At 44.6% G+C, this 26,822-nt stretch overlaps 1 protein-coding gene across 1 annotated transcript; it reads left to right on the forward strand.

The window, feature by feature from the left end:
- The first annotated feature begins 2,311 nt into the window (after positions 1-2,311).
- On the forward strand, positions 2,312-26,814 carry vdac3 (voltage-dependent anion channel 3). The gene is made up of 9 exons (XM_048523170.2): positions 2,312-2,445; positions 4,636-4,707; positions 15,698-15,747; positions 18,475-18,627; positions 20,548-20,600; positions 22,547-22,774; positions 24,424-24,574; positions 25,628-25,685; positions 26,355-26,814. The coding sequence occupies exons 2-9, from the start codon at positions 4,641-4,643 to the stop codon at positions 26,444-26,446; spliced, it is 852 nt and encodes a 283-aa protein (XP_048379127.1). The 5' UTR covers positions 2,312-2,445; positions 4,636-4,640; the 3' UTR covers positions 26,447-26,814.
- Positions 26,815-26,822: the final 8 nt, after the last annotated feature.

Genomic DNA, 26,822 nt, shown 5'->3' on the forward strand with positions numbered 1-26,822 from the left:
CATGACTTTATGGAGGTGACATCATGTCTGTTGATGTTATTAGGATTATTTGAGGAAATTACAAGCAGGATAGATAAAGGGGAAGTAGAGGATGTTACATACTTGGAGTTTCAGAAGGTGTTTAATAAGGTGCCACACATAGGTTACTTAAAAAAATGAGAGCTTATGGCATTGGAAGTCATATATTGGCATAGATGGAAGTTCGGCTAACTATAATAGAAGTCAAAGATTTGGGATGAGGACATTTTCAGACTGGTAACATGGAACTATTGGTGTGCCACAGGAGTTTGTGCTGATGCCACTGTTATTTATGATGTATGTCAATGACCTGGGTCAGTAAAGTGAATGCACTTTTGCCAGGTTTGCAGATGACACAGAAATATGTGGGTGAGCAAGTGGTGAGGGTAGCACAAAGCAACTGCAGAGGGATATAGACAGGTTACGTAAGTGGCCAAAACTGGAAATGTGATATTATGCATTTTGGCAGGAAGAACAAGGGAACTGAATGTTATTCAAATGGAGAAAGAGTGCAGAAAGCTACAGCACAGAGGGATTCGTGATCATTGTCAATGAATCATGAAAAGCTAGCATCCAAGTTTAGCGGGTAATTGGGAAGGCTGATCGAATGTTGCCCTTTATCTCAAAGGAAATGAAATATAAAAATAGGGAGGGTTAGCTAAAACTCTACAAGGCACGGGTCAGACCACAGCTAGAATAACATGAACAGTTTTGGACCCCTTATCTCAGGAAAAATATATTGGCGTCAAAGGCAGTCCAGGGAATGTTCACAAGGCCGATACTTGAGGGACTGTCTTGAGGATATGTTGATAAGCCTTGGCCTGTAGTCATTGGAATATAAAAGAATCAGAGTTAAAATCAGTGCAACTGGACAAGATTATAAGAAGAATTGACAGGGTTTATGTGGAAAGGTTATTTCCCACAGTGGGACAGTCTAGATCCAGAGGCCCAAATCACAGCATAAGAGGCCACATATTTAAGATGAGATGGAATTTCTTTTCACAGAGGATTCTGAATCTGTGCAATTCTTTACTGCAGAGGGCTGCCAAGGCTGTTTTTTGAAGTTTATGCAAGGCTAAAATAGACAGATTTTAATCTGCAAGGGAATCAAGGGTTATGGAAAAAAGGCGGGAAAGTGGAGTTGGCGATTATCAGATCAGCCATGATTATATTGAACTGCAGAGCAGACTTGATTGGCTGAATGGCCTACTTCTGCTCGTAAGCATTATGGTGTTAGCGGTCACCATTCTAATTGACACTGAACAGCGAAGGTTCTTTTACCACAATGGGAAATGATGTCCACAATTGAGAAAATGCATTTTGTCACTTTAATAGTTTCACAGATTTTTAAATTTAAGTGTCAGTTCCTGCATCTTTGCCAAAGTCACCGTTCGCACCTATTCTTGAGTGTTGGTGACAACCTTGAAGTGTCAATCATTATGGCACAGGACAGGAACTGTTGGTTCCTCAGCAGCCCCACTGCCCCTGTCTATCCTTGTTTGTGTCAATAGGATTCATCATCCTGGTTTAGACCACGTTCATAAGTAGAAACACACACTGCATAAAAAAACGCTTCTCCTGGCCAAACTCTATGTCTCCTTATTCTTGTCCTATCAGCTAACAGGAGCAACTTTTCTTGTTTACGTTCTTGAATCACTGCCATCCATGTAGTGCAGGTACATCCCCAGTGCTGTTAGGGAGGGAATTCAAAATTTGAGCTGGTGAGTGCGAGGGAGCAGCTGTGATGCGGCGGAGTTGTAGGTGGTGGTCACTGCAGAGATACTGTGTTGACGTGGGGCAGGCTGGAAGGTAGGAGGCGGTAAAATCAGGTTAACAAGGGGGTGGAGGGAGTGCCGGTGTGTTTATGACAACTCAAGTTGTCACCTAATCTAATCGATCCATTAATGTGTAGAGCAGAGAATAAATCATTTAAGGCCCTCTCCTTCAATATCAGAAGAGATTAACATCCAGAGATGTGCCAGTAAGGTGGATTGGCCAGGCGAAATTGCCCTTATTGGTCCAGGAATGTGTAGTTTTGGGTGGATAAGCCCTGGGAAACGCAGGGATGGGGTAGATCTGGGTGGGATGCTTTTTCTGTGGTGTTGCCTCCACACTGTGCAGGTTTGGATGATTCTATCAGTTGCGCCAGGTTAAGGAAGTCGGGGTTGGAGGGACGTGGGACGAGGTGGACGCGGCGTGAGCCGGAATGATGAGCCAGCGCTTTGCAAAGGCTTGCGGAGCGTGTCCTGGATCATAGCCTCCGGCCGGAGGGGGGCAGTACAGGCGGGCGGGCTGTCTGCCTGGGACGCTTGCGCGGCGCCCAGCCTCAGCAGGCAGCCGCAGTGAGGCCCGTTCTCTCCTTCACGTTGCCCTCTCGCAGGCAGCGGTTCGCTCGGGTTTGATCGGCAGGAGGTATCGAGGCTGCAGGTAACGGGAGAACAGGGCCGCCCGTGGAGGCGCTGCTGCTGCTGGTGATGAGGAGAGAGATAGAGCAAGAGGGTGTACTTGGCCTTGGGGTCCGGCAGCCTGCGTGCGAGCCAAGGCCTTGCCCAAGGCCCCCACCCCGGGGCTGGGTGTGTCCCGCCGCCCGCTCCACACAGAGTATTGAGGGAGGGAGGGATTGACCTCCAAATTCGTGGGGTGGAGGAGTTCTCCACCTGCATCCTGCCCCCTTCAAATACCTTCCGCGCAATTGAAACCCCACCGCACCCCACATCACCTCTGCTTGCAATTTCCAAGAGAAGTTGGATGGACAAAAAGGTGACCTTGTCAAAGTAGACGATTATAATGTGAATGCCTTTTTCTCTGTGCGGGGGCTAGGCTGAGCCGTCTGTACTCGCTGCTGAAGGACGCGCTTCGGCTTGTCCTTTGGACATTGACCCAAAGCTGCCCCCATGACGCCTTCTCTGGCTCAAAGTTAATCATGGGTGCCTGCCATGATTTATGAGAGCACACTGGGTACTTTCTAGGTACTGTCTAAGTAGACTGTTCAGAGATGTTGTTACTGTATGCTCCTGTGGAACGGGTGGGACTTGAACCCAGGCCCCCTGGCTCAGAGGTGTGGACAGTTTCTATGTAAAATGGCCAATACCTGCACCTAATCATGCTACTTGAGAACAGTTTTCCCTGCGTCACACATCTTGCAGTCCGTGAACATCCTGAGTTAGGTGCAGAAAAATGCCACTTACACACCATCCAGTCAGAGTCCCAGGGCAAATACAGCCCAGGGAAACGGTCTCTCTTCACTGACAGCCATCAAACACTCCTAATACAATGAAGTAATGTCACACACTTGGCTACAGGTTGTTTCAGAGGCAAGTTCATCGGGATTCCATCCTTTGGCATTTCAGGGCAATATTTGCTAGTGTTGTGGAATATTTATGTTGTCGTACCATTACCAAACTGCTGCCCAATCTCATCTAACCTTGAACTCAGAGGTAGCAGACAGTGAAGTATCACTGTCTGTCCTCACTGGAATTGAACTGGTGGATACAGCCTATTGTCTCCCTCACTCTGCCACCAGATTACCTCCTTGACCTGCTCACCCTGGCTGTGCGACTACAGTGTGTCCTATAGACCTAGATGCATAAGAAACATTGCGGTGTCTGTGCGGCTTTAGGTTTTGTTCAAATGAACTTTTTAGAGACTGTAGCACCAATCTTCTTGTTAAATCCTACTGCTAGAATACAGTACTTGGCTGAGTACTCATACAGACTTTGCAGTAAAAGCAATGCGTGCTGTCTGTAGTCTAGTTGAAGCTCAATCTAACAAAACCCTTAACAAATATAATCATCTCTTGCCAATTCATCAATATTGTATTTGGTGAGAGTTGTAAAGAAACATTGGGCAGACCAGGACACTGCTTAGAGATGGCGGAGAACTAGATCAGCGAGTTATTAGGAGCAAATTGTTTCGCCTGAATTTGAGAGTTTACTTGAACTTGTGAGAATCTGAACATTTTTCAGTGTGTATTGCTCTGGTTGGTCTCCTTTGAAATGTTAGAATTTGGCTCTTTACTGAGATGCCTTAAGATTTAATTGGGTCTTTGAATTTGTAGGTGCATTGCTGTGATATTTGCCCAGCACTGTTGGGGGGGTGGTGCGGTTGTATGTGTGTCAGATTACTCTACTGCAAGGTGGTGATCTGTCAATGATACATTGTCACCCTTGAGGCTAATAGTGTTGTGCAACATTGGCACAGATCAGTGAGTGGTGTTGGAGTCGAGGAGGCAGCTTAACTGACCCAAAGAAGTGTATTACACAACAGTATTCTATTTGGTTAAGGTCTTTTAGCGCTGCAAGGGGAGGAATTTCATTTTTTGCTGCAAATTGTGCCATAAAGTTACAATGTCACAGTGTGTTGGATCTTATTAAGATGCATTGGTGTCAGTGTACCAGACTTTCCGAGTCTGGCAGTTGAGAAAGATGTGTGACATATGTCACTTGAAGCACTGGTGTTTGCAAGTCATCGGGCAGCTGTCTGTTGATCTTTGTATTCTGAAATTTCACCATGACAAAAGATGAACAAAATGCTGGTTTTGTGTTGTGCTTCCTGCAGTAAGAATTGAAGTTGCAGTAATTTTGTGTTGGTGCCTAATCATTTGTCTCCTTTCCATAGGCAGAATGTCTGTGCCACCGTCATATGCAGACTTGGGGAAGTCCAGTCGGGACCTCTTCACGAAAGGATATGGTGAGCAGCCTTTCTTCCTCTCTGAATTCTATAGCAACTCCTCTCGGAATCATGCGTTAGTTAGATAAATTTGATGTTGTGAAATGATGGGTGTAGTCATGATATGAGAATCTGCCGGCTGATTTCATCTGAAAAAAAAATGTAATTTGCATTCTTGCAATATATGAACTTGTCTCTGAAATCTCTTATAATAAAGGATGCTGACTCCTTGATAAGAATACCAAGCACCTAAACACAAATGAAGAATGGGGTAAAATACCCCTGTTGTATCCCAGGAATCGTTTCGGGTATACCTCAACTAAATGCTGAAGTAAATAAATTGGTACGTTTGTTGCCTGGAAACCTTTCTACGTCTGATCACCAGTGACAGTTACCCACTCAGCAATAGAAGCAGAGACCAATTGCGATCTGATATGGTCTGGAAAGGAATGCAGTGGGAATATCACTTGAGTGCCAGTGACTCCCGAAAGTGGCTGTGTATGTGTTCTGTACTGTTCACAGTGTTTGTTGGCTCTTGCACTTCAAATTGTTACTGATACTCAGATTTCTGAGTTTAGTGATCAGCTGCTCATGTTCCTTGGTTCTGAGACAGTGCAAGTGAAACCATGCAAAATAACATGTTGCTCTGCTCCCTCCATCGTAACCCAGAAAAAGGGTTCACAAACTGCAGCCAGATTCATTCATAAGCTTGCTTTGTGATGAAACAGGAGTTGGCTGTTCAATCTCGTCGAGTTTGGTATGTTGATCAGTCCCTTGTTCCTTGCTCCAATGGCGATAATGCTGTTGCTTTCTGGGTAAATTTCTTGCTCCCTTTCAACACCTAAGGAGAACACACTCTCTGATTTGGTCTCAGCCTAGATCAAATATTAAGATTTTTACCCCCCGCTTTGGATTCCCATTTGAGAGGGAAGAATTGTCTTCATGTCTCATGCTGATTTCTATTGTTATATTGTATTTCAACTGGATAATCCACTAAATTTGTCTAACATCTATTGTGAATCCACCTTGAACTCATGACTTCGCCTCACTGTGGAGGCTGAAATGATTCATTGAGACATACATCGCAGAAACAGACCTCAGTCCAACTTGTCCATGCTGACCTGATATCCAAAATAAATCTAGTCCCGTTTGCCAGCATTTGGCCCGCATCCCTCTAAACCCTCCTAATCCATGTACCTATTCAGGTGCCTTTCAAATGTTGTAATTGTACCAGCCTCCACCATTTCCTCTCACAGCTCTTTCAGAAGGCCGAAGGGCTTGTTCCTGTGCTTTGTGCTTTGTTCTTTGTATTCCATACGTGCGCCACCCTCTGTGTGAAAAAATTGCCCCTTAAGTTCCTTTTACTTCTTTGCCCTCTCTCACCTTAAACCTATGCCCTCTAGTTTTGGACTCCCACAGCCAGGAGAAAGAGCTTGGCCATTCACCCTATCCCTGCCCTCTGTGAATTTATAACGTCTACAAGAAGACCCTTCAGCCTCTGATGCTCCTGGAAAATAGCCCCAGTATATTCAGCCTCTCCCTTTAGCTCAAACCCTCCAATCCTGACTATAGCCAGGAGATTACAAAAGTGGCCTAATCAATGTCCTGTCCAGCTGCAATATGACCTCCCTACTCTATACTCAAAGCGTTGGCCAATAAGGGCAAGTGTACCAAATGCCATCTTCATTATCCTATCTACTTGCAACCCCACTTCAAGGAACTGTGAACCTGCACTACAAAGTTTCATTGTTCAGCAGTAGTTCCCAGGACCACAAGTCCAGCCCTGATTTGCCCTTCCAAATTGCAGCACCTCACGTTTATCTAAATTAAACTTTATCTGCCACCCCTCGGTTCATTGGCCCATCTGATCACGATCCTGTCGTACTGTGAGGTAACCTTCTTTGCTGCCCACCACTCCTCCAATTTTAGTGTCATCTTCAAAGTTACTAACCATACCTCGTACATTCACATCCAGATCATTTATATAAATGGCGAAAAACAGCGGACCCAGAACTGATTCTTGTGGCACACTGCTGGTCACAGGTCTTCAGTCTGAAAAGCAATCCTCCACCACCACCCCGCTGCCTTCCATGTTTGAGCCTGTGCTGTATCTAAATACCTAGTTCTCCCCTTGTTCTGTGTGATCTAACCTTGCTAATCAGCCTACCATGAGGAACCTTGTCAAACGCCTTACTGAAGTGCGTGTAGATTACAGCCACCGTTCTGCCCTCGTCAATCCTCTTTGTTAATTCTTCAGAAAACTCAATTTAGTGAGACACATTTTCCCACACAGAGCCACATTGAATGTCTCTAATCAGTCCTTGCCTTTCCAAATGCATGTAAACCTTATTAGAACATAGAACAGTACAGCACGGCACAGTACAGGCCCTTCGGCAGTATGATGTTGTGTCGAACATTTACCGTAATCCTAAAGTCTATCTAACCTCCACCCCTACCTTATACTATCATCCATATGCCTATCTAATAGCCGCTTCAATGCCCGTAATGAGGCCGACTCCATTACCCTCTCCGGCAATGCATTCCACATCCCGACCAATCTCTGAGTAAAGAAACTACCTCTGACGTCTCCCCTGTATCTACCCCCACTCACTTTACAACAATGCCCCCTTGTAATAGCTACTTCCATCCTAGCAAAAAGTCTCTGGCTGTCCACTGTATCTATACCTCTGATCGTTTTGTACATCTCTGTTAAGTCACCTCTCATCCGTCGTCATTCTAACGAGAAAAGCCCGAGCTGTCTCAACCTTTCCTCAGAAGACCTTCCCTCCATTCCAGGCAACATCCCGGTAAATCTCCTCTGCACCTTTTCCAACGCTTCCGCATCTTCCCTGTAGTGAGGCGACCAGAACTGGACACAACACTCCGGATGTGGCTGAACCAGGCTTTTGTATAGCTAGAGCATAACTTCACGGCTCTTGAATCAGTCCCTCTATTAACGAAAGCTAACAGACCATACGCCTTAACAACTCTATTCACATGAGTGGCAGCTTTCAGGGAACTGTGGACCCCAAGATCCCTCTGCTCCTCCACACTGTCAAGAATGTTTCTGTTAACCTTGTATTCTGCTTTCAAGTCTGTTCTTCCAAAATGAATCACCTCACACTTTTCAGGGTGAAACTCCATCTGCCACTTCTCAGCCCAGGTCTGCATCCTGTCAATGTCCCTTTGTAACCTAGAACAGCCCTCTGCACTGTCCACAACTTGACCTACCTTCGTATTGCCCGCAAACTTATTAATCCACCCTTCCGCTCCTTCCTCCAAATCATTTACCAAAATCACAAGTAGAAGAGGACCCAGGACACATCCTTGTGGTACATGACTTGTAAACGAGCACCATGTTGAATATTTTCCATCAACTACCACCCTTTGTCCTCTAAGGGTCAGCCAATTCTGAATCCAATCTGCCACATTTCCCCCATCCCATGCCTCCTTACCTTCTGCATGACCCTACCATGGGGAGCATAGAACACTACAGCGCAGTACAGGCCCTTCGGCCCTCGATGTTACGCCAACCTGTGAAACCAATCTGAAGCCCATCTAACCTACACTATTCCATTATCATCCATATGCTTATCCAGTGATCATTTAAATGCCCTTAAAGTTGACAAGTCTACTACTGTTGTAGGCAGGGCATTCCACACCCTTAGAGTAAAGAAACTACCTCTGACTTCTGTCCTATACCTATCACCCCTCAATTTAAAGCTATTTCCCCTCGTGATAGCCTTCACCATCCGAGGAAAGAGGCTCTCGCTGTCCATACTATCTAATCCTCTGATCATCTTGTATGTCGCTATTAAGTCACCTCTTAACCTTCTTCTCTCTAATGAAAACAGCCTCAAGTCCCTCAGCCTTTCCTCATAAGAGAACCTTATCAAACGCCTTACTTAAATCCATGTATACTGCTCTATCTTCATCCACATGTTTGGTCACCTCTTCAAAGAATTCAGTACGGTTTGTGAGATGTGATCTACCGCTCACAAATCCATGCTGACGATCACAAATCAAACTGTGCCTTTCCAACTGTCTTTCAGAGCCTTTTCCAATAATTTGTCCATCACTGACGTTAGACTAACTGGCTTGTAATTTCCAGGGTTATCCCTAATCCCTTTTTTGAACAAGGGAATGACGTTTGCCTATCTTCAGTCTTCCAGCACTGTACCCGTGCACAGTGAGGATGAAAAGACCACCGCCAAAGGCCCTGCGATCTCTTCCCTCACTTCCCGTAGAATCCTTGCATAAATCCCATCAGGCCGGGGGGACTTATCTATCTTAAAGTTCCTCAAAATTCCTAGCACATCTTCCTTAACAATATTGACCTCCTCTAGCTGATCAGCTTGTTTCGCACAGTCCTCTTCTACAACTTGGTCCCTCTCAGTTGTGAATACCAAAGAAAAGTACTCATTCAGGACCTCTCCTATCTCTTCATGCTCCGTGCACAAATTCCCTTTACAATCCTTGAGCTACCCTTTCTCCGGTCATTCTCTTATTCCTCACGTATGTGTAAAAAGGCTTGGAGTTTACCTTGATCCTATCTGCCAAGGTTTTCTCATGCCCCCTTACAGCTCTGCTAAGCTGTTTCTTCAGTCCTTCCTGGATAACTTGTATCCCTCTAGAGCTTTTTCCGTTCCTTGTTTCTTAAACCTTACATAAGCATCCTTCTTCCTCTTAACCAGACGTTGGACCTCCCTTGAGAACCAAAGCTCCCTCACTCGACTGCATCTTCCCTGCCTGCTTTGGACAAACATGTTGAGCACACGGACTATGTATTCCTTCAACAATCTCCACGTTTCAGTGGTGCCGTTCCCGGACAGCGTCTGTTCCCAATTTATGTTACCCAGTTCTTGCCTAACAGAATTGTAATTACCCTTGCCCCAATTATAAACCTTACCTTGCTCTTTGTAGCTCCTTTTCTGAAGAAGGGTTTAGGCCCGAAACGTCAGCTTTCCTACTCCTCTGATGCTGCTTGACCTGCTGTGTTCATCCAGCTCTACACCTTGTTATCTCTTATTGTATGTACCTATTCTTTTCCATGACTATTGTAAAAGTAACGGAGTTATGATCGCTACTGCCAAAATGCTCTCCTACCAACCGGTCTGACACTTGGTCCAACACAATTAATTTGTTCATTGCCAAGCACCAAATCCAAAGAGGCCCCTCCTGTGTCGGTCTATCTACAGGGACATACCATGTCCCTCAGAATTCCCTCCAACAACTTGCTGACTACTGATGTCAGGCTCACTGGTGTTTTGGTCCCTGGCTTTTCCTAAACCACCTATTTTAAATAGTGGCAGCACGGTAGCCAAACTCCAGTCTTCTGGCAGCTCGCCTGTGGCTATTGATGATATAAATATATCAGCAAGGGACCCAGCAATCTCTTCCCTAGCTTCTCACAGAGGTTTAGGGTACACCTCATCAGGTCGTGGGGATTTATCTGCCTTTGTGTTTGAGGATGATCAGCACCAATGTAAACTCTACAGTATAGACATTTTTTTAAGGTGTTGCTATTTATTTCTCCATGTTTTGTACCTTTCATATCGTTGTCAACAGAAAACACTGATGCAAAATACTCAGTAACTCCCCCATCGCCTGCGGTTCCTGATGTAGCGGCCTTGCTGATCTCTCAGGGGCCTTTTTCTCTCCCTAGTTACCTTTTTGCCCTTGTTTGTAGAACGTCTTTGGGTTCTCCTTTACCCTGATTGCCAAAGCTGTCTCGTGCCCTTTTTGCCCTCCTGATTTTCCTTTTAAGAGGGCTGGCACGGTGGCTCAGTGGCTAGCATTGCTGCCACACAGCACCAGGGACCTGGGTTCGATTCCGCCCTCGGGCAGCTGTCTGCATGGAGTTTGCAGATTCTCCCCGTGTCTGCGAGGCTTTCCTCTGGGTGCTCCGGTTTCCTCCTATAGTCCAAAAATGTGCAGTCTGGGTGGATTGGCCTTGCTGTAAACCAAAAATTACCCATGTGATTCAGGGATACGTAGATTAGTTGGGTTGTAGGGAGATGGGTCTGGGTGGGATTCTCTGAGGGTCATTGTAGACTTGTTGAGCCGAAGGGCTTGTTTTGACACTGTGGAGATTCTGTGGATTGTACTCCTACTGCCCATATACTTGTCAAGGGATTCACTCGATCTCTGCAGTCTATACCAGACACGTGCTTCCTTCTGATTCTTAACCCAAAACCTAAATTTCTCTCGTCATCCAGCATTCCCAATACCTACCAGCCTTGCCTTTCATCCTAACAGGAGAATCTCCTATCACAATCGATCACTTAGAAATTGGCGTACCCCTCGTTACATCAGAGCCAATATTGGTACCAGAAAGCTGACTGTCAGCGCTACATTCCACTGAGAGTTCATTAACCCCTACATTTTCCATAACAGCATTTGACTTTAAGATGTAGATAGCTGCAGACTTCTGCACTACCTGCCTCCCTGTCCAACCTTTGCTGGAACTCACCCATCTACTTGACTGCCTTTGGTTTATCACCCTCCGTTCAAGTTCCATCCGGCACACCCCCTATCTCCTGTAAACTCCTCGTTGCCTCTAATTGCTGCTTCACCCGATCCATGCGATCTGATAGGATTCACAACCAAATACATTTCCTTCAGACATAATTGTCAGCAACATGGAAACTTCCTTAACTCCCACATCCAACAGGAAGTACACATCACCATACTGAAGACCATCTTTGCAACTTGACTGTCTCTCGATCCAGAAAGTAGGGGCAGCACGCTGGCTCAGTTGTTAGCATTGTTGCCTCACAGTCCAAAGATATTCAGGCTAGGTGGATTGGCCGTGCTAAATTGCCCCTGGTGTTCAGGGATTTGGAGATTAGGTGGGTTATCGGGAGATGGCTCTGTGTGGGATGCTGTCATGGTTGGTGTGGACGTGTTGGACCGAAGGCCAGTTTGCACACTGTCAGGATTCTATGATTCTATGAAAATAGCAGTCTTACTGCTCCAGGCTAACTTAGTCCCTACGTTTTTGTATTTCTAAAGTTTAATCGAGAGAGACTGAATAAAAACATGTAATCAGAAAAGAACCCACTTTATTCACGATTGTAGATTTACAAACAAAAAACAGTCAAGTTACACTTTAAAACTAGCCACTTAAGTGCTCCCCTGCTGTGAGCTCCCCCACATAGGTTTCTCTGAGGTCAGCTGTAAATTTCGCTGTTTGTTCATTTTTTTCTTAGAACAAAGTCTGATGTCCAGGGATACTTGAAACCAAACCCCAAAGCAGCTGTACATGTTACTGCTGGGTCAAACAGCAGTGTAGGTTTCTTTCTCTATTTGAATCACTTCCCGTATCGTCACTGCCTTTGTCTCCCGTCCTTTTTAAAGTGCTGTTGTTTCCATCTTTGTTTAGGAGGTTTGGGTAAAAAAAATGCAACACTTATAATACAGTAATTACTGCTCCTAGAATTCGAGGAAATCAGCTCCAACACTAAAATACCTCAAGTAATGAGCAGTTCTTACTGCCACAATTTTTCCCGCCTGCCATCTTGGATTACCCAGAATCCATCCATTTGTTAAATTTCAGCAAGTCTAATGTATTGAAAAGAGTGCCATCATGGACTGTAGTATAACAAATGAGAACCAAACAGCACTTAGTAATCCCCTGACCTTGATGAATCATTCACCTTGTTGACTTTTTAAATAACTGGCTTGTGAGGACCTAGTGACCCTTTTGTTGAGGGCTGTGGGTGGGGATCAACAAGAACTGTCCTCCATATGAATTTTCTCCCATCTGGCATGTCTTATGTTGAGACGTTTACAGTATTGTGCATCTAGCATTAGACTACATTGGCCATACCTTTAACCGCATTGTAACCTGCCTATTTGCAGGCTTCTGCAGTCGGGTTGGGTAAGAAAAGAGCGTGAGTGAATGGAAAAGGTGGGACCCTGCGGCAGTCTAGGGGGTTTGGTGTATGTTCCGGTTGCCAGAATATGAGATCCCCTTTTTCTCCGTGTTATTGAAAACCTCTCGTCAGCCACGTTTGACAATAGCTCCTCTCAAAAACAAAGCATGTATTTTCTATCCAGGTCTCTCAATTTTGGAAATTTTAGCTGCATTGTGTTGTTTGTGCCTTTACCTCAGTAATGCTCAACAATCCATCAGCTGGGACTGGAGGATCTCAGTTCTAGGGAGAGGCTGGATAGGCCGGGACTCTTTTCACTGGGCCGTATGAGGTAGAGGGGTGACCTCTTTACCATAGATATAAAAGCATAGATAAGGTGAATGGCAGGTGTCTTTACCCTAGGATGGGGTTGCTCAAAACCATCGGCATATTTTCACGGTGAGAAGAGACAGATTTAAAATGGACCTGAGGAACCTCTCTCACGGTGGGGTTTGTTTTGGAACAGGCAGGTGCAGTCACAACATTTTAAAGGCATTTGGACGGGTACGTGAATAGGAAATGTTTGGAGGGATACGGCCCAATTGTAGGCAAATGGGAGTGTTTTAGTTTGGGAAACCTGGTTGGCACAGGCGAGTTGGATTGAAGGATCTGTTCCGTGCTGTGTGACTGTGACTGTGACTATGACAGATTCTGTCTCGGTATTGGCTTTAGCAGAGGCCGACTCCCTTATATCAGCCTAAACCCTTGCAAGTTCTTGCTGAAATTACTCGGTCCCTGTTGCTGGCGCCTTTTCCGAAGAGCTGCTGCAGACACAGTGGGCTGAATGGCGACTTGTCACCGATTGACAATGGCACAACATTGCATCCAATTTACGATATTTAAACTCACCTTTTGTCAGAGGCAGCATTTTAACAAATAGTTCCATTTAATTTCACAAATGGCAATACCTATTCTGTCTGCTTTGCTTCAGCAGCGCCAACAAAGAAGAGAAACCGTTTGTGACTTGGGACCCCGAGTCCATTTTGTTGGATCAATCAGGAAGACAGTCACTAGCTCTCGGTATCTGGGGAAATACATTGATCTTGCTCTTCTTTATTTGAAGCCCCTAACTGGCATCCTCAGTTCAGTTATTGCCAGCCAGTCTTCACGATGTCACCTGTGCTCACGATATGAGCAGGGAGATCAAACACCATGCTCCTGTCTGTTTTGCATTCGAAAGCCCTTTCAGCTAATGACGTAACTCCATTTCCTTCCTGACTTTGGAAGAAAGTGGGGCGATGACTGCTTCTGCATGGTTTGTTGTTCTCTGTCCTCCTCTGTTTCTGTGCCGGTGCAACTGTTGTGTAAGCCGACATGTGACTTTTGACCTGATTGTTCATATTGAATACAGGCAAAATGATTAATTTGCATAAAATTACCGTGCCTTTATATACAACAGGAGTGGTCACTGAGTGCTTTGCACTTGCAATGAACATGCAGGACAGTTGAAGTTCATAACTCCTTCCTGCTAGTGCCAGTAGTGCTGATGCAATCATACCTGATATAGTAACTTGGCTACTTGCAAAGCGATCCCAAGAGTGACATTTGAATTTCCAGTCCTTCTGAGTTACTGTGCAGTTCATTCAGACAAGGAATTCTGTCTCCTCCAGCTTCAGTGTACTCTGCAGTGATTCAAAACTGCCATGGATTTAGAATCGAGTGGAACCCTACAAGTGCTTTCGCCCGGAGTTGACTGAGAGCAGAACTTCGAGGAATCCTTGTTTGGCTTTGAACAGTAGCTGTCTGCATAGTCGTTTTAGCATAAGCTGTATGCACTGTGTCTTAGTGCCTGGGTTCGAATTGAATGTAACATATGGATTCTTCAAACTGTGAAATGTACTGGGCAGTAATGTTTCAGGCCGAGAAAGAGAAAAAAAGAAGCTCGGTAGGTTCAACCTGGATAAATGCAAAGTGATGCATTTTGGAAGGTCGAACTTAAATGCTGAATATAGGATAAAGGCAGGATTCTCAGCAGTGTGGAGGAACAGCGGGATCTTGGTGTTCAAATGCATAGCTCCCTCAAAGTTGCCACCCAGGTGGATAAGGTTGTTAAGAAAGCATATGGTGTTTTGGCTTTCAGTAACAGGGGGATCGAGTTTAAGAGCCACGAGATTATGCTGCAGCTCTACAAAACCCTGGTGAGACCACACTTGGAATATTGTGTCCAGTTCTGGTGGCCCTATTATAGGAAAGATGTGGAGGCTTTGGAGAGGGTGCAAAGGAGGTTTACCAGGATGCTGCCTGGACTGGAGGGCTTGTCTTACGAGGAGAGGTTGACTGAGCTCGGACTTTTCTCTCTGGAGAGAAGGAGGAAGAGAGGTGACCTGATCGAGGTGTACAAGGTAATGAGAGGCATGGATAGGGTTGATAGCCAGAGACTTTTCCCCACGGCAGGATTGAGTGCCACGAGGGGTCATAGTTTTAAGGTGTTAGGAGGAAGGTATAGAGGAGACGTCAGAGGGAGGTTCTTCACCCAGAGAGTTGTGAGCGCATGGAATACTTTACCAGTGGTAGTCGTGGAAGCGGAGCCATTAGTGACATTTAAGCGACTGCTGGACATGCACATGGACAGCAGTGAATTGAGGGGAATGCAGGTTAGGTTATTTTATTTTTGGATTAGGATTATTCCACGGCACAACATCGTGGGCCGAAGGGCCTGTACTCTGCTGTACTTTTCTGTGTAACACTGGGTTAACTACTGTTCGGGATGGGGTTCTCATTTGAGACGGCAACAGGTTGAGGGGATGCCATGAGAATGTCAGAACATTCAACATTATTCAAGGATTAAGTGAACTTTTTGGTCATATACTGCATTGGCACAAACACAATGAATCACCTGAGACTCAACACCTTCCTATTCACTACAAATCCTAGCCACTTGTGACCACCTCTCGACTGTCTGTGTGGGTCAGTAAAGGATTGGTTTTGTATTTCAAGCATTGTTGGACTTTCTTGGAAAGTGCGAGACTATAGGTGAGTTTTAATCCCCAGAGTTTCCTGCGTTTTGCATTTTGTATTACTTGTGGTCTATTAGTAGTGACGTATCGATCTCATGCTGATTTGCTCCGTCACACACTCTTATTTTCGTTTCTTAGGGTTTGGTTTGGTGAAGCTGGAACTCAAGACCAAATCATCGAGTGGAGTGGTGAGTTTTCAAAATTACAGGGAGGCAGATATGGTGAGAGCGGCAGAAACACACCAGATTGGAATGGACAACAATGTTTTTATCAGATCGTGAGAAACAAGACAAAACATGCCCGCACCCTATTAATGTTTCATGTTTTGCAGACAGGGCCCTTCTACAGGCTGGTAGTGTTGCTGAAGGTCGTAATTTCTTTTGATGATCAGAGAAGAGTATTGCAAAAGATCAGTGTGGGTGGCTAAGATCAAAAGAAATAGGCACAGGTATAAGCCAGCTTTGGCCTTTTTGAGTCAGCTCTGATATTGAGTTAGATGCTGGCTGACTAGACTGTGGCCTTAACCACACTTTCCCAACTGTCCCATGTATATTCAAAGTCCAAGTCTCCACTGTCTTCTGTTGTACCACTGCTATTGTATTCCATTGTTTTTGCAATAAATGCCCGACTTCCATTTGCCGTGCTCCGAGGACACTACATGTGCTGTAGGTGAGGCTGAGACAGAATAATGTTAAGTTGCATGTAGGTACGGAGATGTCAGAGACGGTTCAGTTCTGTTGACTGCTTTAATATTTGTGCGTTACTTGTATTGGCACAATCTGGATTAATTTGCTTTAATCATTGAAACAACAACAGTATGTTCAGACTGGAACATTCAGTCATTCTGTGGATACCTTTCCAAAAAATAATGCTTATTCCTGCTTTGGTTATCCTTTAAATTATCCAAACATTCTGAGTTCTGTGTCGTGTTAAAATCTCCTTCAGACATGAGAAGCATGCTTTGACAAATGGGATGGCTGTACTCTGATGAATAAACAGACCGGTCGAATGAAAGCCACTGACCATTAGTGTGTTGATACTTGCAAAGCCCTTACTTTGTTTAAAAGTTGAATACTGTACTGACAGCCCTCAGTTCTGGTTTCATGTCTGTTGTACTGCATCTTGTCTGTCGCTACATGTGTAGAGACCTGACCTTGCCAGCTGGAATCTAACCTACTTACTTCCTGTTTGCTTTCTCTGTCCTGCTGCTTGACCCCCTTGTGCTGGATCGCTCCGTCAGATGGTAAGATAACTTGACTAAATCCAACTGCTGACTCTGATGATTCCGCTTCTCTGTCCTCCTGATTGAACAAGCACAATGTCTACGCCACTTGTGTTTGCAGTGCTTTTCTTTCCAGTTTTTTTGCCACTGGGAATTGGTAGGATAGTTCTGGGTTGATGGGTAACAGGACCAAATCTTCACATTGTTAGTAGAGATTTGATCGTCTTCTATTCATTATGAGTTTAAAACTCCCATTGAAAACTCGCACTTGCCTTTCGGAGTAGTGTATGAAAACTGAATGGGATCTGTCTAGTTGAACTGCAGTTTGCCTCATTCGAGACTGAATGCTCTATACCAGAGTACAAATTAGTTGGTTTCCCCTCATTTACCTCTGGATAATTTCCTGCTGGGCTGTTCCCTTTCATTGTAGCTGCGAGAAATCTGTCATTGTGGTTCTTGTATTTGAGGCCACCATGTGAGCTGTTTGTTTAATCTTGCTGCTCTGTATTGTACTCATTTACTAGAACATCGCTGGCGGTATTGCGACTGTATACACCCTGCTGCTGTTGCCTTGTTCTGCATTCTGGCTTTTTGCTGTTACTGCTGACTTTGAGTAACTTGGGTAACCAATCAAAACTCTCGGCTTAATTCAGGACTTTGGCATCAGTGTTAGAGTATCAATTAATGTGTACTGTATAGAAGTAAAGACCTGTCTCCCTCTGCAGCGTACAATTCCTGTTATAATCCCAAAGATTTAAACTTAATTTTCTACAGTGTTTGGTAGTTTGTGCAGAATCTGTCACCTTCTTTTGAGAGTTGCAAGGTATCGTACTTAGAGATGAGTGTCTCTGCTGCATGTTATCAAAACTGCGATCTTAGTGTGGAAGATCAGTAAAGAATAGGGTCTCTCTGAGCAGTGTTTTCTGGATAAGCTTCCTTTAGACCAAACATGGGAAACTGAAAGAAAAGGTAATCGTAGTCTCTCAAATCTCTTCATTGTGTTGAGCACCTCAATTACAACAGAATTATTCGTGAAGAACAGCACTCGGGTGTATCACTGAAGGATGTTGTCGAGCATCAAGCTATATCTGCAGCCAGTGTAGGATGCTGTCGTGGAGATCATCCAATGGTTTTGTACTGTGGTTACTTAGTACAATTTTTCATTTGTTGCTCTGTTTCCTTTAGCATTAGTAAGTGGAGAGAACTTTGCAGGCAGCCCAGGCTTGATTCCTGGTACATTGATCTGTTAAGCAATCGATTGGGGAAGGAGATGCCTCCACGTCTTGTGCTTTGATCTCCTGAGGGATCCCTCAGAATGGGTGAAGGGAGCTAGAAAGTCCAGTAACAGTAAAATCTTTCATAAGTGTTGTTGGCGGCAGAGAGAGAGAGCAGAAGGAGCCTTTGATTGGAAACAACCCACACCATTGTCTGACTTGCAAATCTGTATTACATCACCTCTGAAGAATATTGACTTCATATGATTTTTGCTGACTCCTGTCATATCGTTGAAATCGGGTTGAGGTATAGAATAATGTATAGTTCAATAATTTGTGATGTAACGACCGAAATATGGACGAGTATAGACAGGCTGTTTCGATATTCGGTATGTTTTATCTTTGTATTGATGCCACCAGCAAAGGGAAGAGAAGTTTTGAAAGATTGATTGTGCTTCTTCACACGCTTACTTTCGCAGGAGTTTACCACCTCCGGCTCTTCAAATACTGACACGGGCAAAGCTACGGGCAGCCTGGAAACCAAGTACAAGCTGAAAGAGTATGGACTCACCTTCACTGAAAAATGGAATACTGATAATGTTTTGGCCAGCGAGATCACCATCGAAGATCAGGTAGGTGTTGCATGTATATTGCAGCCTGGTACTGGGGAGGGACCACGAGAGTATCTTCATAGAGTTGTCATAATGTCAACGCAGCCTGTTGGGTGGAAATGATTTTCTTACAGTGCCTGTAGGTTCAAGCTGAGGTTCAAGAGAATAATGGACAGTCTTTTTAAATCTTGGTGATATGGAACAGAGCAGTTCTGCATAGGATATGTTCCGTTATATATGCTAACTTGAAAATTGCCTGTTGACATTTTTACGACATAGATGAATCTGTCTACTCTTTGTTTTGTCGTTCAGTTCCGATACTGTTGTGGGGGTCCACTTCGCTCACTGTCTAATTCCAGTTTAAAAGAACAGACTCAGTTGCAGCAATGGCGTTGATTGAAAACTCCCTCCGCTGTGTGAAGGCATTTGTTCGCGCTAGAGAACACTCTAACAACAATTGTTGACACTTTAAATAACAATCATTTTTTGGCCCAGTAACTGCTGACTGGATTTTAGTAATTATCCACTCTCGCTGCTCATAATAACCTGCTTTTATTGTTGTGTTGCTGTTTTACTTTGGAACTTACAGGCAGTGTCTGATATTAATATTGATATTAAGTTTCAAGATCCTTCACAGGAATGTTAGCTTGCTTTGATGAATGGCTATTTTGTACTGTACTGTAATGTGTTCTGACTCGCGAACAAATTGACTCATCCATTGGTAACCCAGGGCCTGCCTGCAGTTTGAGATGCTACTCTCATTTATGGGACTGTCATCTGCATGCCAAGACAGGAAATAAGTTTCCTTTTCTAAAGTGAATTAGGTGCTGTCCCTTGGTGGCTACGACTGTTCCAATCAAAACCTACTTGACTCTTTGAGGCTTAAAATCTGGGTAGAAATCCCAAGCCCTACAGAGATTTTGAGTGGAGAAATCAACACTGTTACAATTCTCTTCTACGTATGACTGAGACAGAAAAAGTAGGATGGATGTCTAATGTATCTCACCCAAGGCAATGCTTAATTGTAACATGGTTTAGGGTAAGAGAGAGTGTTACTGTTATCTGTCTCATGGGCAGAAGTTGGATTCTGTACCTAAGCTGTGCATCACTCCTGGAGAGCTGGATGACATTCACTGTTGCTGCAGAACAATGCTGTTGCTTTTGCAGTGTGACTTCTACTGCTCAATGATCAGAACTCTTTGCCTGGCACCACAACAACTTCAGTGTTAAGACAGCCTGGAACCAAACTTGTGTTCATTGTCTGATGCTTACTGATGGACGATGCTGTAAAACTACAGAAGAGCTGGGTGTACAAGCTGTGCCGTGTTGCTTTTTTATGAGGTCTGGCGGGAACCTGGATCTGGTATTGCTGTAATGTTAATGTTGGGAAGGTATGAGAAAGTTTTAATATTCAGTTGGGCCTGGGATTTTAAGCAGTGAAGAACGGACTTCCAAGAATTGTTTACGACCTCATTACAGCCAGTGAATAACTTTGAAGTTTACTTGATGTTGTATTTAAAAGTATAGGTTGAAGGGTAACACCCTAAGAAATGTTCTGCTCCCTTTGAAGTGCCATGTGATCAAGTGTGACCATCTGGGCAGACACAGTGGTCCTTGGTTTAATATCCCATCTGAAAGACAGCACCACCAGTGGTGTTGCATTCTCTCAGTATTGCACTTGAATAACAGTCTAGGTAAGTTGCCTAGGCCTTTGAATTGAGGCTTGTCCCCACAAGTTCAGATTGTGCTGAGTGTGCGATTTATTGAATGAGCACTGATCAATAAATTGGGGAATCTACCTAAATCAATGGCTTAGATGTTTTGAAAAGTTATCACAACACAAACGTTTCACCTCACCAAATCCGTGTAACAATTGTTCGGTAGTGTTAAACCAAACATATAAAACAAAATTAACTTCCCTTTTGTTTCTTTTTCTTGCAGCTTGCTAAAGGACTGAAGCTGACTTTTGACACGACATTCGTACCAAATACAGGGTAAGGTTTTCATTGTTACTTTTGGTTCATCCTTGGCGGGGATGGGTTTGAACAGACTGCTTAATGAATTCCACCTGTAATGTGTGCAAGCTGGCTAATCTCATTGAGTAATATTGTATCGTCTGCAAGGGGCACCAAGCTTGTGTATGTTTTCTTAAAGTGGCACACATGAGACATGGAGTGGAGCTTATAACAGGGTGAGAATGACAATAATGATATTGCATGTGAGAGCCTGACAAAGTGTGGCCAGTGACAAGTTGTGGATGACGCTTTTAGTACTTAGTGCCTTTTAATATAATGAGACACTCAAGGCAATAGACACGAGCGTTTTTAGGCAAAGTTTGACACTGAGCCAAATGACAGGTTATTAGGCCCAGTGACCATAGCTGGGTTAAGTGGGTAGGGTTTAAGGAGTGTCTTCAGTGAGGAAAGTGACCCACCAAGAGGGATTTCCATAACTTGAGGCTCAGGCAATTGAAGGCACATCTGATGCTGACGGAAAGGCAATAGCCTAGTGGTATTGCTGCTGAACTGTTAATCCAGAGACCCAGGTGTTATTCAGGGGACCCAGGTTCGAATCCCGTCATTGCAGATGGCGGAATTTGAATTCGATAAATATTTGGAATTAAGAGTCTAACAATGACCATGAATCCATTGCCGATTGTTGGAAAAACCCATCTGTTCACTAATGTCCTTTTGGGACACCAGGTCTGGGCCTAATTGTGACTCCAGACCCACAGCAATGTGGTTGACTCATAACTGCTCTCTGGGAAATTAGGGATGGGAAATAAATGCTAGCCTAGCCAACAATCCCCTCATCCTGTGAATGACTTAAAAAAAAATTGCACGCCCAAAAGACTAGATTTTGATTATGTGGAGATTTTGGAGGAAGTTGTCGAGACGTGGAAGGGCGAGGCCACGTACGGATTTGTAAAGGAGCATTAACGTTTCCGGTTGAAGGTATTGCTTGACCGTGAGTCATTGTAGGTCGTCGAGCCTGGAGGGTCATCGGATGTTGGAGCTTGAGAGTTACGATGAGCTGCAGAAATTTGGATGATCTCATGTTTATGGAGGGTAGGATACGGGATGCCGATTGGATGTATGACAGAATAGTTGGCTGTAGAACTTTTATCAATAGATTGAGCAGTGACAGGTCAAGCAGTCAAGCGATATCACAGAAGTGGAAATAGATGGTGTTAGAAATGAACAAGGAATGATCAACTCCAATAATGTTTTCACAGTTAGCACAGATGGAGATAGTGCAGATGTTTGATTTGTACACCCTATCCTAGGCCTCAACGGACTAGGGTGAAGAGGCTGAATAATTGGAGGTATAGCTAATGTGAAGTTATTGATCCCCGTAGCTTTTTAATGCAGACTGTGTAACATTAAACTGTAGCTTCAGGATCTTCTGCATGTTAACCTGTTAAGTAGAAGACAGGCAGAATGGAGGGAACAGATCTGCAGTATATTCTTTATTTTTTCTGGTAGGGTCGATGGTGGGGAGTAAGGCTGGAGTGAACATAATTCCGAGACTTCTCATCAGTGGTTAGAAGTTCAGTCCGTGGCATCACTGACCTTTGTGGCTGAAGGAAACTGTCACTGTGGAAGTGGGGCATGTGGCTGTATCCTGGGACTTGTCACAGTCGTTGTTGTGAAATGTTAACAGATGTCTGTCCAGTGCTGTAGACGTTGCGTGTAAGAGTATTTTGTTTTAGACTGGGATAAGAGTTGGGCTCGGAATGGACCGCGATGCCTTTTATGGTTGAAGAGCCAGCTGACACTGACTAGCCGTGATGAATGGGCTCCGTGGGATAAATAGCGGAAATATCTACGGCATTGTACTTCAGGGAAGAGACATGTCGGAGCTGGGGAACAATCCCAGCTCCAGATTAAATGCTGATGTTGTAAATAATGTTATGGATATGACTTTTGTCTGCCCGCAGTAAGAAGAGTGGAAAGCTGAAGACTGCCTACAAACGCGACTATGTGAACTTGGGCTGCGATGTTGATTTTGACTTTGCTGGCCCCACCATCCACAGCATGGCTGTGTTGGGCTATGAGGGTTGGCTTGTCGGTCACCAGATGGCCTTTGACACTGCCAAATCCAAGCTGGTACAGAACAACTTCTCTCTGGGCTACAAGGCTGGGGACTTTCAGCTGCATACCCACGTGTAAGTACATCAGAGAGTAGAGATGGCTGCAATGTTAAAGGCAAACCCTCGCACTAATCTCTCACTTTTCGCGACCATTGGTCACCCCAAAGTATTTTACAGGTGTTGAAATACATCGCAGAGTTGCAAATGAGATAGACAGTATGTTTGCAATAGTCATCTAATCAGAATCTGTGTTTTGAAATGTGGTCAAGGTGAGATTGACAAAGGGATAAGTATTGCCTGGGGACCAGGACTCATTTCTCTATCTCCTCTTTGAATTACTGGTGTGAGATTTTGTTTTGCATCCACTTGAACGTTCAGGACTTTGGTTTATCATTTACTAATGCATGGGAAGTGGGTATTGTTAGCAAGACCAGCAGTTATTGGCCATCCCCGGTGACTTTGAGGACATGATAGTTTGTTGTATTATTGAGCCACTGTAATCTCTAGTGAGGGAGGGTGTCCCATTGACGAGCAAAGTGTGGCCTTCCCGTATATCTGCTGACTTTGCACTTCTAAGCGGTAGAGGTCCGAGGTGCCATCTGAAGAGCCTGGGTGAGTTGTAGCGGTGTATCTTGTTTGTTCTACACTCTGCTGTTAGTGGCCATCTGTCCAAGCTGTTAGATTGGGTGCTGATGAAATAGGCTGCTTGGCTCTGAATACCGGTGAACTTCTTCCAGTGTTTCCTCTGTAACGTTCCTGACTTGTCCCATGTTGGTGGTGGACAGGCTTTGGGGACCCTGTTATGCTCACGTAGCCATGGATCAGATCAATCTCTGACATTGTGGTGAAGGAAGGTAATTCATAAAGCAACAACAAAGATTGCACCAAGGGTGCTATCCTCAGGAACTTATGTACAGAGATCCTGGGCCTGAAAAGAGTAAACCTCGGTGACCGGAGTCCTTTGTGCTCCTTTGATTCCAACTCGGTCAACTGCTGTCTTGACGTCAAGGGCAGTTACCCTGACTTATCCACCTGAGCTTTTCTGACTATGCTTGGACCAAGATTGCTGTGGGTTATGGAGCAGAGTGGACCTTGAGGAATGACTGCCATTGAGCGTGTTGTGTAAGGGGTGTTTGATAGCACAATCGACACGACCTAACGCTTTGGGGATTGAGAGTTGACTAATAGGATGGCAGTTGTCTGGGGTGGATTTGGCCTGTCTTTTGTCACCAGGACATAAGTGTGCAGTGATCCAGTTCGCAACATTGGGATCTCCTTGTCGATGTACTGGAAAAGACGTCTCTCCTGACAGTCGGCTCCTACGACAGTGCAGCACTCCTTCCATACTGCACTGGAACATGACCATGTAGTTTTCTTCTCAAACCTGGGGTGGGCTGTAGACGTGGAAACTCTTGACAGAAATGGGATGCTATCCACTGAACCACACCTTATGCTGTTGAAGAGTGCCTCACTTCCCAACTCGCTCCTTACCAGTGAGAATACTGTAGTCGCTCTTGATAATGTAATCCTATCAATATTTCAGTGCTTGAGTTTTTAGTGGATTGTTTGGATGTAAGAAGTCTTTAATTGTGATTTAATAGTCAGAGCCTGCTTTGTTATTCAATCTGTGGAAAGCCCGTTTAGTGGTCACCAGTACTGACAATGATTATAACGTTAATAATTGCACTTCCCCATTAAATGTAACTTTCTCACTTCTCTCCCAGTAATGACGGTGCAGAGTTTGGTGGCTCGATTTACCAGAAAGTGAATGACAAAGTGGAAACTGCAGTGAACCTTGCATGGACTGCTGGCAGTAACAATACTCGATTTGGGATTGCTGCCAAGTACCAGATCGATAGTGACACCTTTGTATCAGTGAGTAACAATTCCACTGTGCATCACGCTTTGGTCAACCATCCCGCACGTTTAAAAAAAAGTCTAATTAAAACTGTAAAGAGCTGGGACATGAGACAAGTCGAATTAGCAAATAGTGAGGAGAGCTACATGGAAAGCAGAGGCAAAACGGGACCAAGTGATTAGCTGTTTCCTAAAGGAGATACAGTGATGTAAAATCTGAGCCTGAACGACTCCAAGTTAGAACAGTTTGCAAAAGGGAAATGTATGAAATGGTGTGTTTTTTTTTAATTTATTCACGGGATGAGGACATTGCTGGTTAGGCCAGCATTGGTTGCCCGTCCCAGAGGGATTGTTAATTCCAGAATGTGTAAAATGTGACATAGGACAGTAAATGCAGGAAGTTGAATAGTTTAAAAAAAAATGAAGATTGGCATATTTCCAAACCGGTCCAGACAATGTGGAGCTGAGGCTGAAACTGTATGAATGGGCAAAAGGGGCTGGTGGTGTGGAGACACGCACGAAACCTGGACGCAGGTTGTGATGCAAAAGCTTATGTGTACCTCTGACGCATGTGCTCACCATCTGTTCAAATACAGTGACCATTGTTACTCAGGCGAGCTTGCCGAGCATTTTGCAAACGCGGTCTCACTGTCAGCGTGCATCCCGACACCTTGGCAGTGGTGACTCAGCATGATTGTGGCCAGACAACGTCCATTGGTCTGTGGAGCTCAAACCGTGGCGTTGAAAGATAGTCTGTCTGGCGTGGTGTGAACTAGTGGTCCTCCTGACGTCATGCTGGTTGAGAATATGCAGTTTGGAACTTCAAGGAACTGCCCTTCAGCATTGTAGACAGAGTCTGTCACAAAGTTGGGACTCCAGCGAATGGAATGCTCAGGTGTGATGCACTTCTGAGTCAGTGCAGCAAAAAAGGTCATTTTGTTACTCACCATCCGCCGGAGGGTTGAGAGATATAGAGATGAGGCTGGTTCAAGGGAGTTCCCTCTGTCTCAATGTCACCGAAGCCCGGGACGTTTCACCTGTTGGTTTATGCTTCTGTTTGTTCTCTTCAAGGCGAAAGTGAATAACTCCAGCCTGATTGGATTGGGATACACTCATACTCTCAGACCAGGTGCGTATGGAACTGCCTCTTAGATTCCAGATGTATTAAAATGTCCCTCATTGGTCCTGCAACTATTGAGACCCGATCTCTACTGTGGTTCCATGTTGTTGCGGTCACATTGCACTCTTGTCTTGTCCCTGCTCAGCCCGTGGCTTTCCCATCCGGTACTTTGCAACTGTACTCTTGGAGAATCGCTCTGTTAGACACTTGGGAAGTATCACTAAGGTGGCCGGGGTCGGTGGGGAGACTCTTCTTTTCAACCTGTTTCGTTGCCTGAGGTACGGTGGCCCCTCGGGTTAAATCACCACCCATCGTCTCTGTCTCTAATGAAAGACCACTCCTATGGCCTGCTCATACTGTGGTGATCTGAGCCGCTAAGCTATCAATGCGGAGATAGTAATCGCAACATAGTTGAGCTCAAATGTCTTTCATGACCCTGGTCTCTTGTCCAGTGGAAAGTTACTGCTGTGGCTCTTGCAAGTAGCTAACTGTTAGCATCAACCCATTATGGAACCTAGCCAGAAAATAATGTGGGGAAAACAGTCAAAAGGGTGGGTTAAGATCTCTTAGAGGGACCTTGTATCTTTCCCTGTCGTGTGCCGTTTGCTGGCCAAGAATCTAGAACAACATGCCCGAGAAGTTTATATACATCTGACACTTTAACACTCTCTTGCTTAGGTGTGAAATTGACATTGTCTGGACTGATTGACGGGAAGAATTTCCATGCTGGGGGGCACAAGGTCGGCATGGGCTTCGAGCTTGAGGCTTAGCATTGAGGATTGAATGGTAACACCTTTTGGGTCGGCTGCTAAAATATAAAATGATGACAATAAATTGCTGGTCTCCTCCCTGGACCAAGCACAGAAGAATCTTGAGAATATTTGGCCTTAAATTTGATTTTGATATGAATGGCCAGTCTGTTTTTTGCTGGGAGGTAGAAGTACTGGATTGGTTTCACAGGTAACACTACGTGGAGGTTGTGTCCAAAATCATTTCCTGCGAATCCAAGCTTTAAATCATGTATTACAATCCAAATTTAATTTCTTTTCTGTGTGACTGCATGTGGTAGAGACATTAATTGCCATTTTTAAATCACTTTGCTGTATCAGGAGAAAATAAACAGATGTCATTGAGTTTATCGTTGTT

The sequence above is a fragment of the Stegostoma tigrinum genome, chromosome 40 (genome assembly GCF_030684315.1).
Source record: "Stegostoma tigrinum isolate sSteTig4 chromosome 40, sSteTig4.hap1, whole genome shotgun sequence".
NCBI lineage: Eukaryota > Metazoa > Chordata > Chondrichthyes > Orectolobiformes > Stegostomatidae > Stegostoma > Stegostoma tigrinum.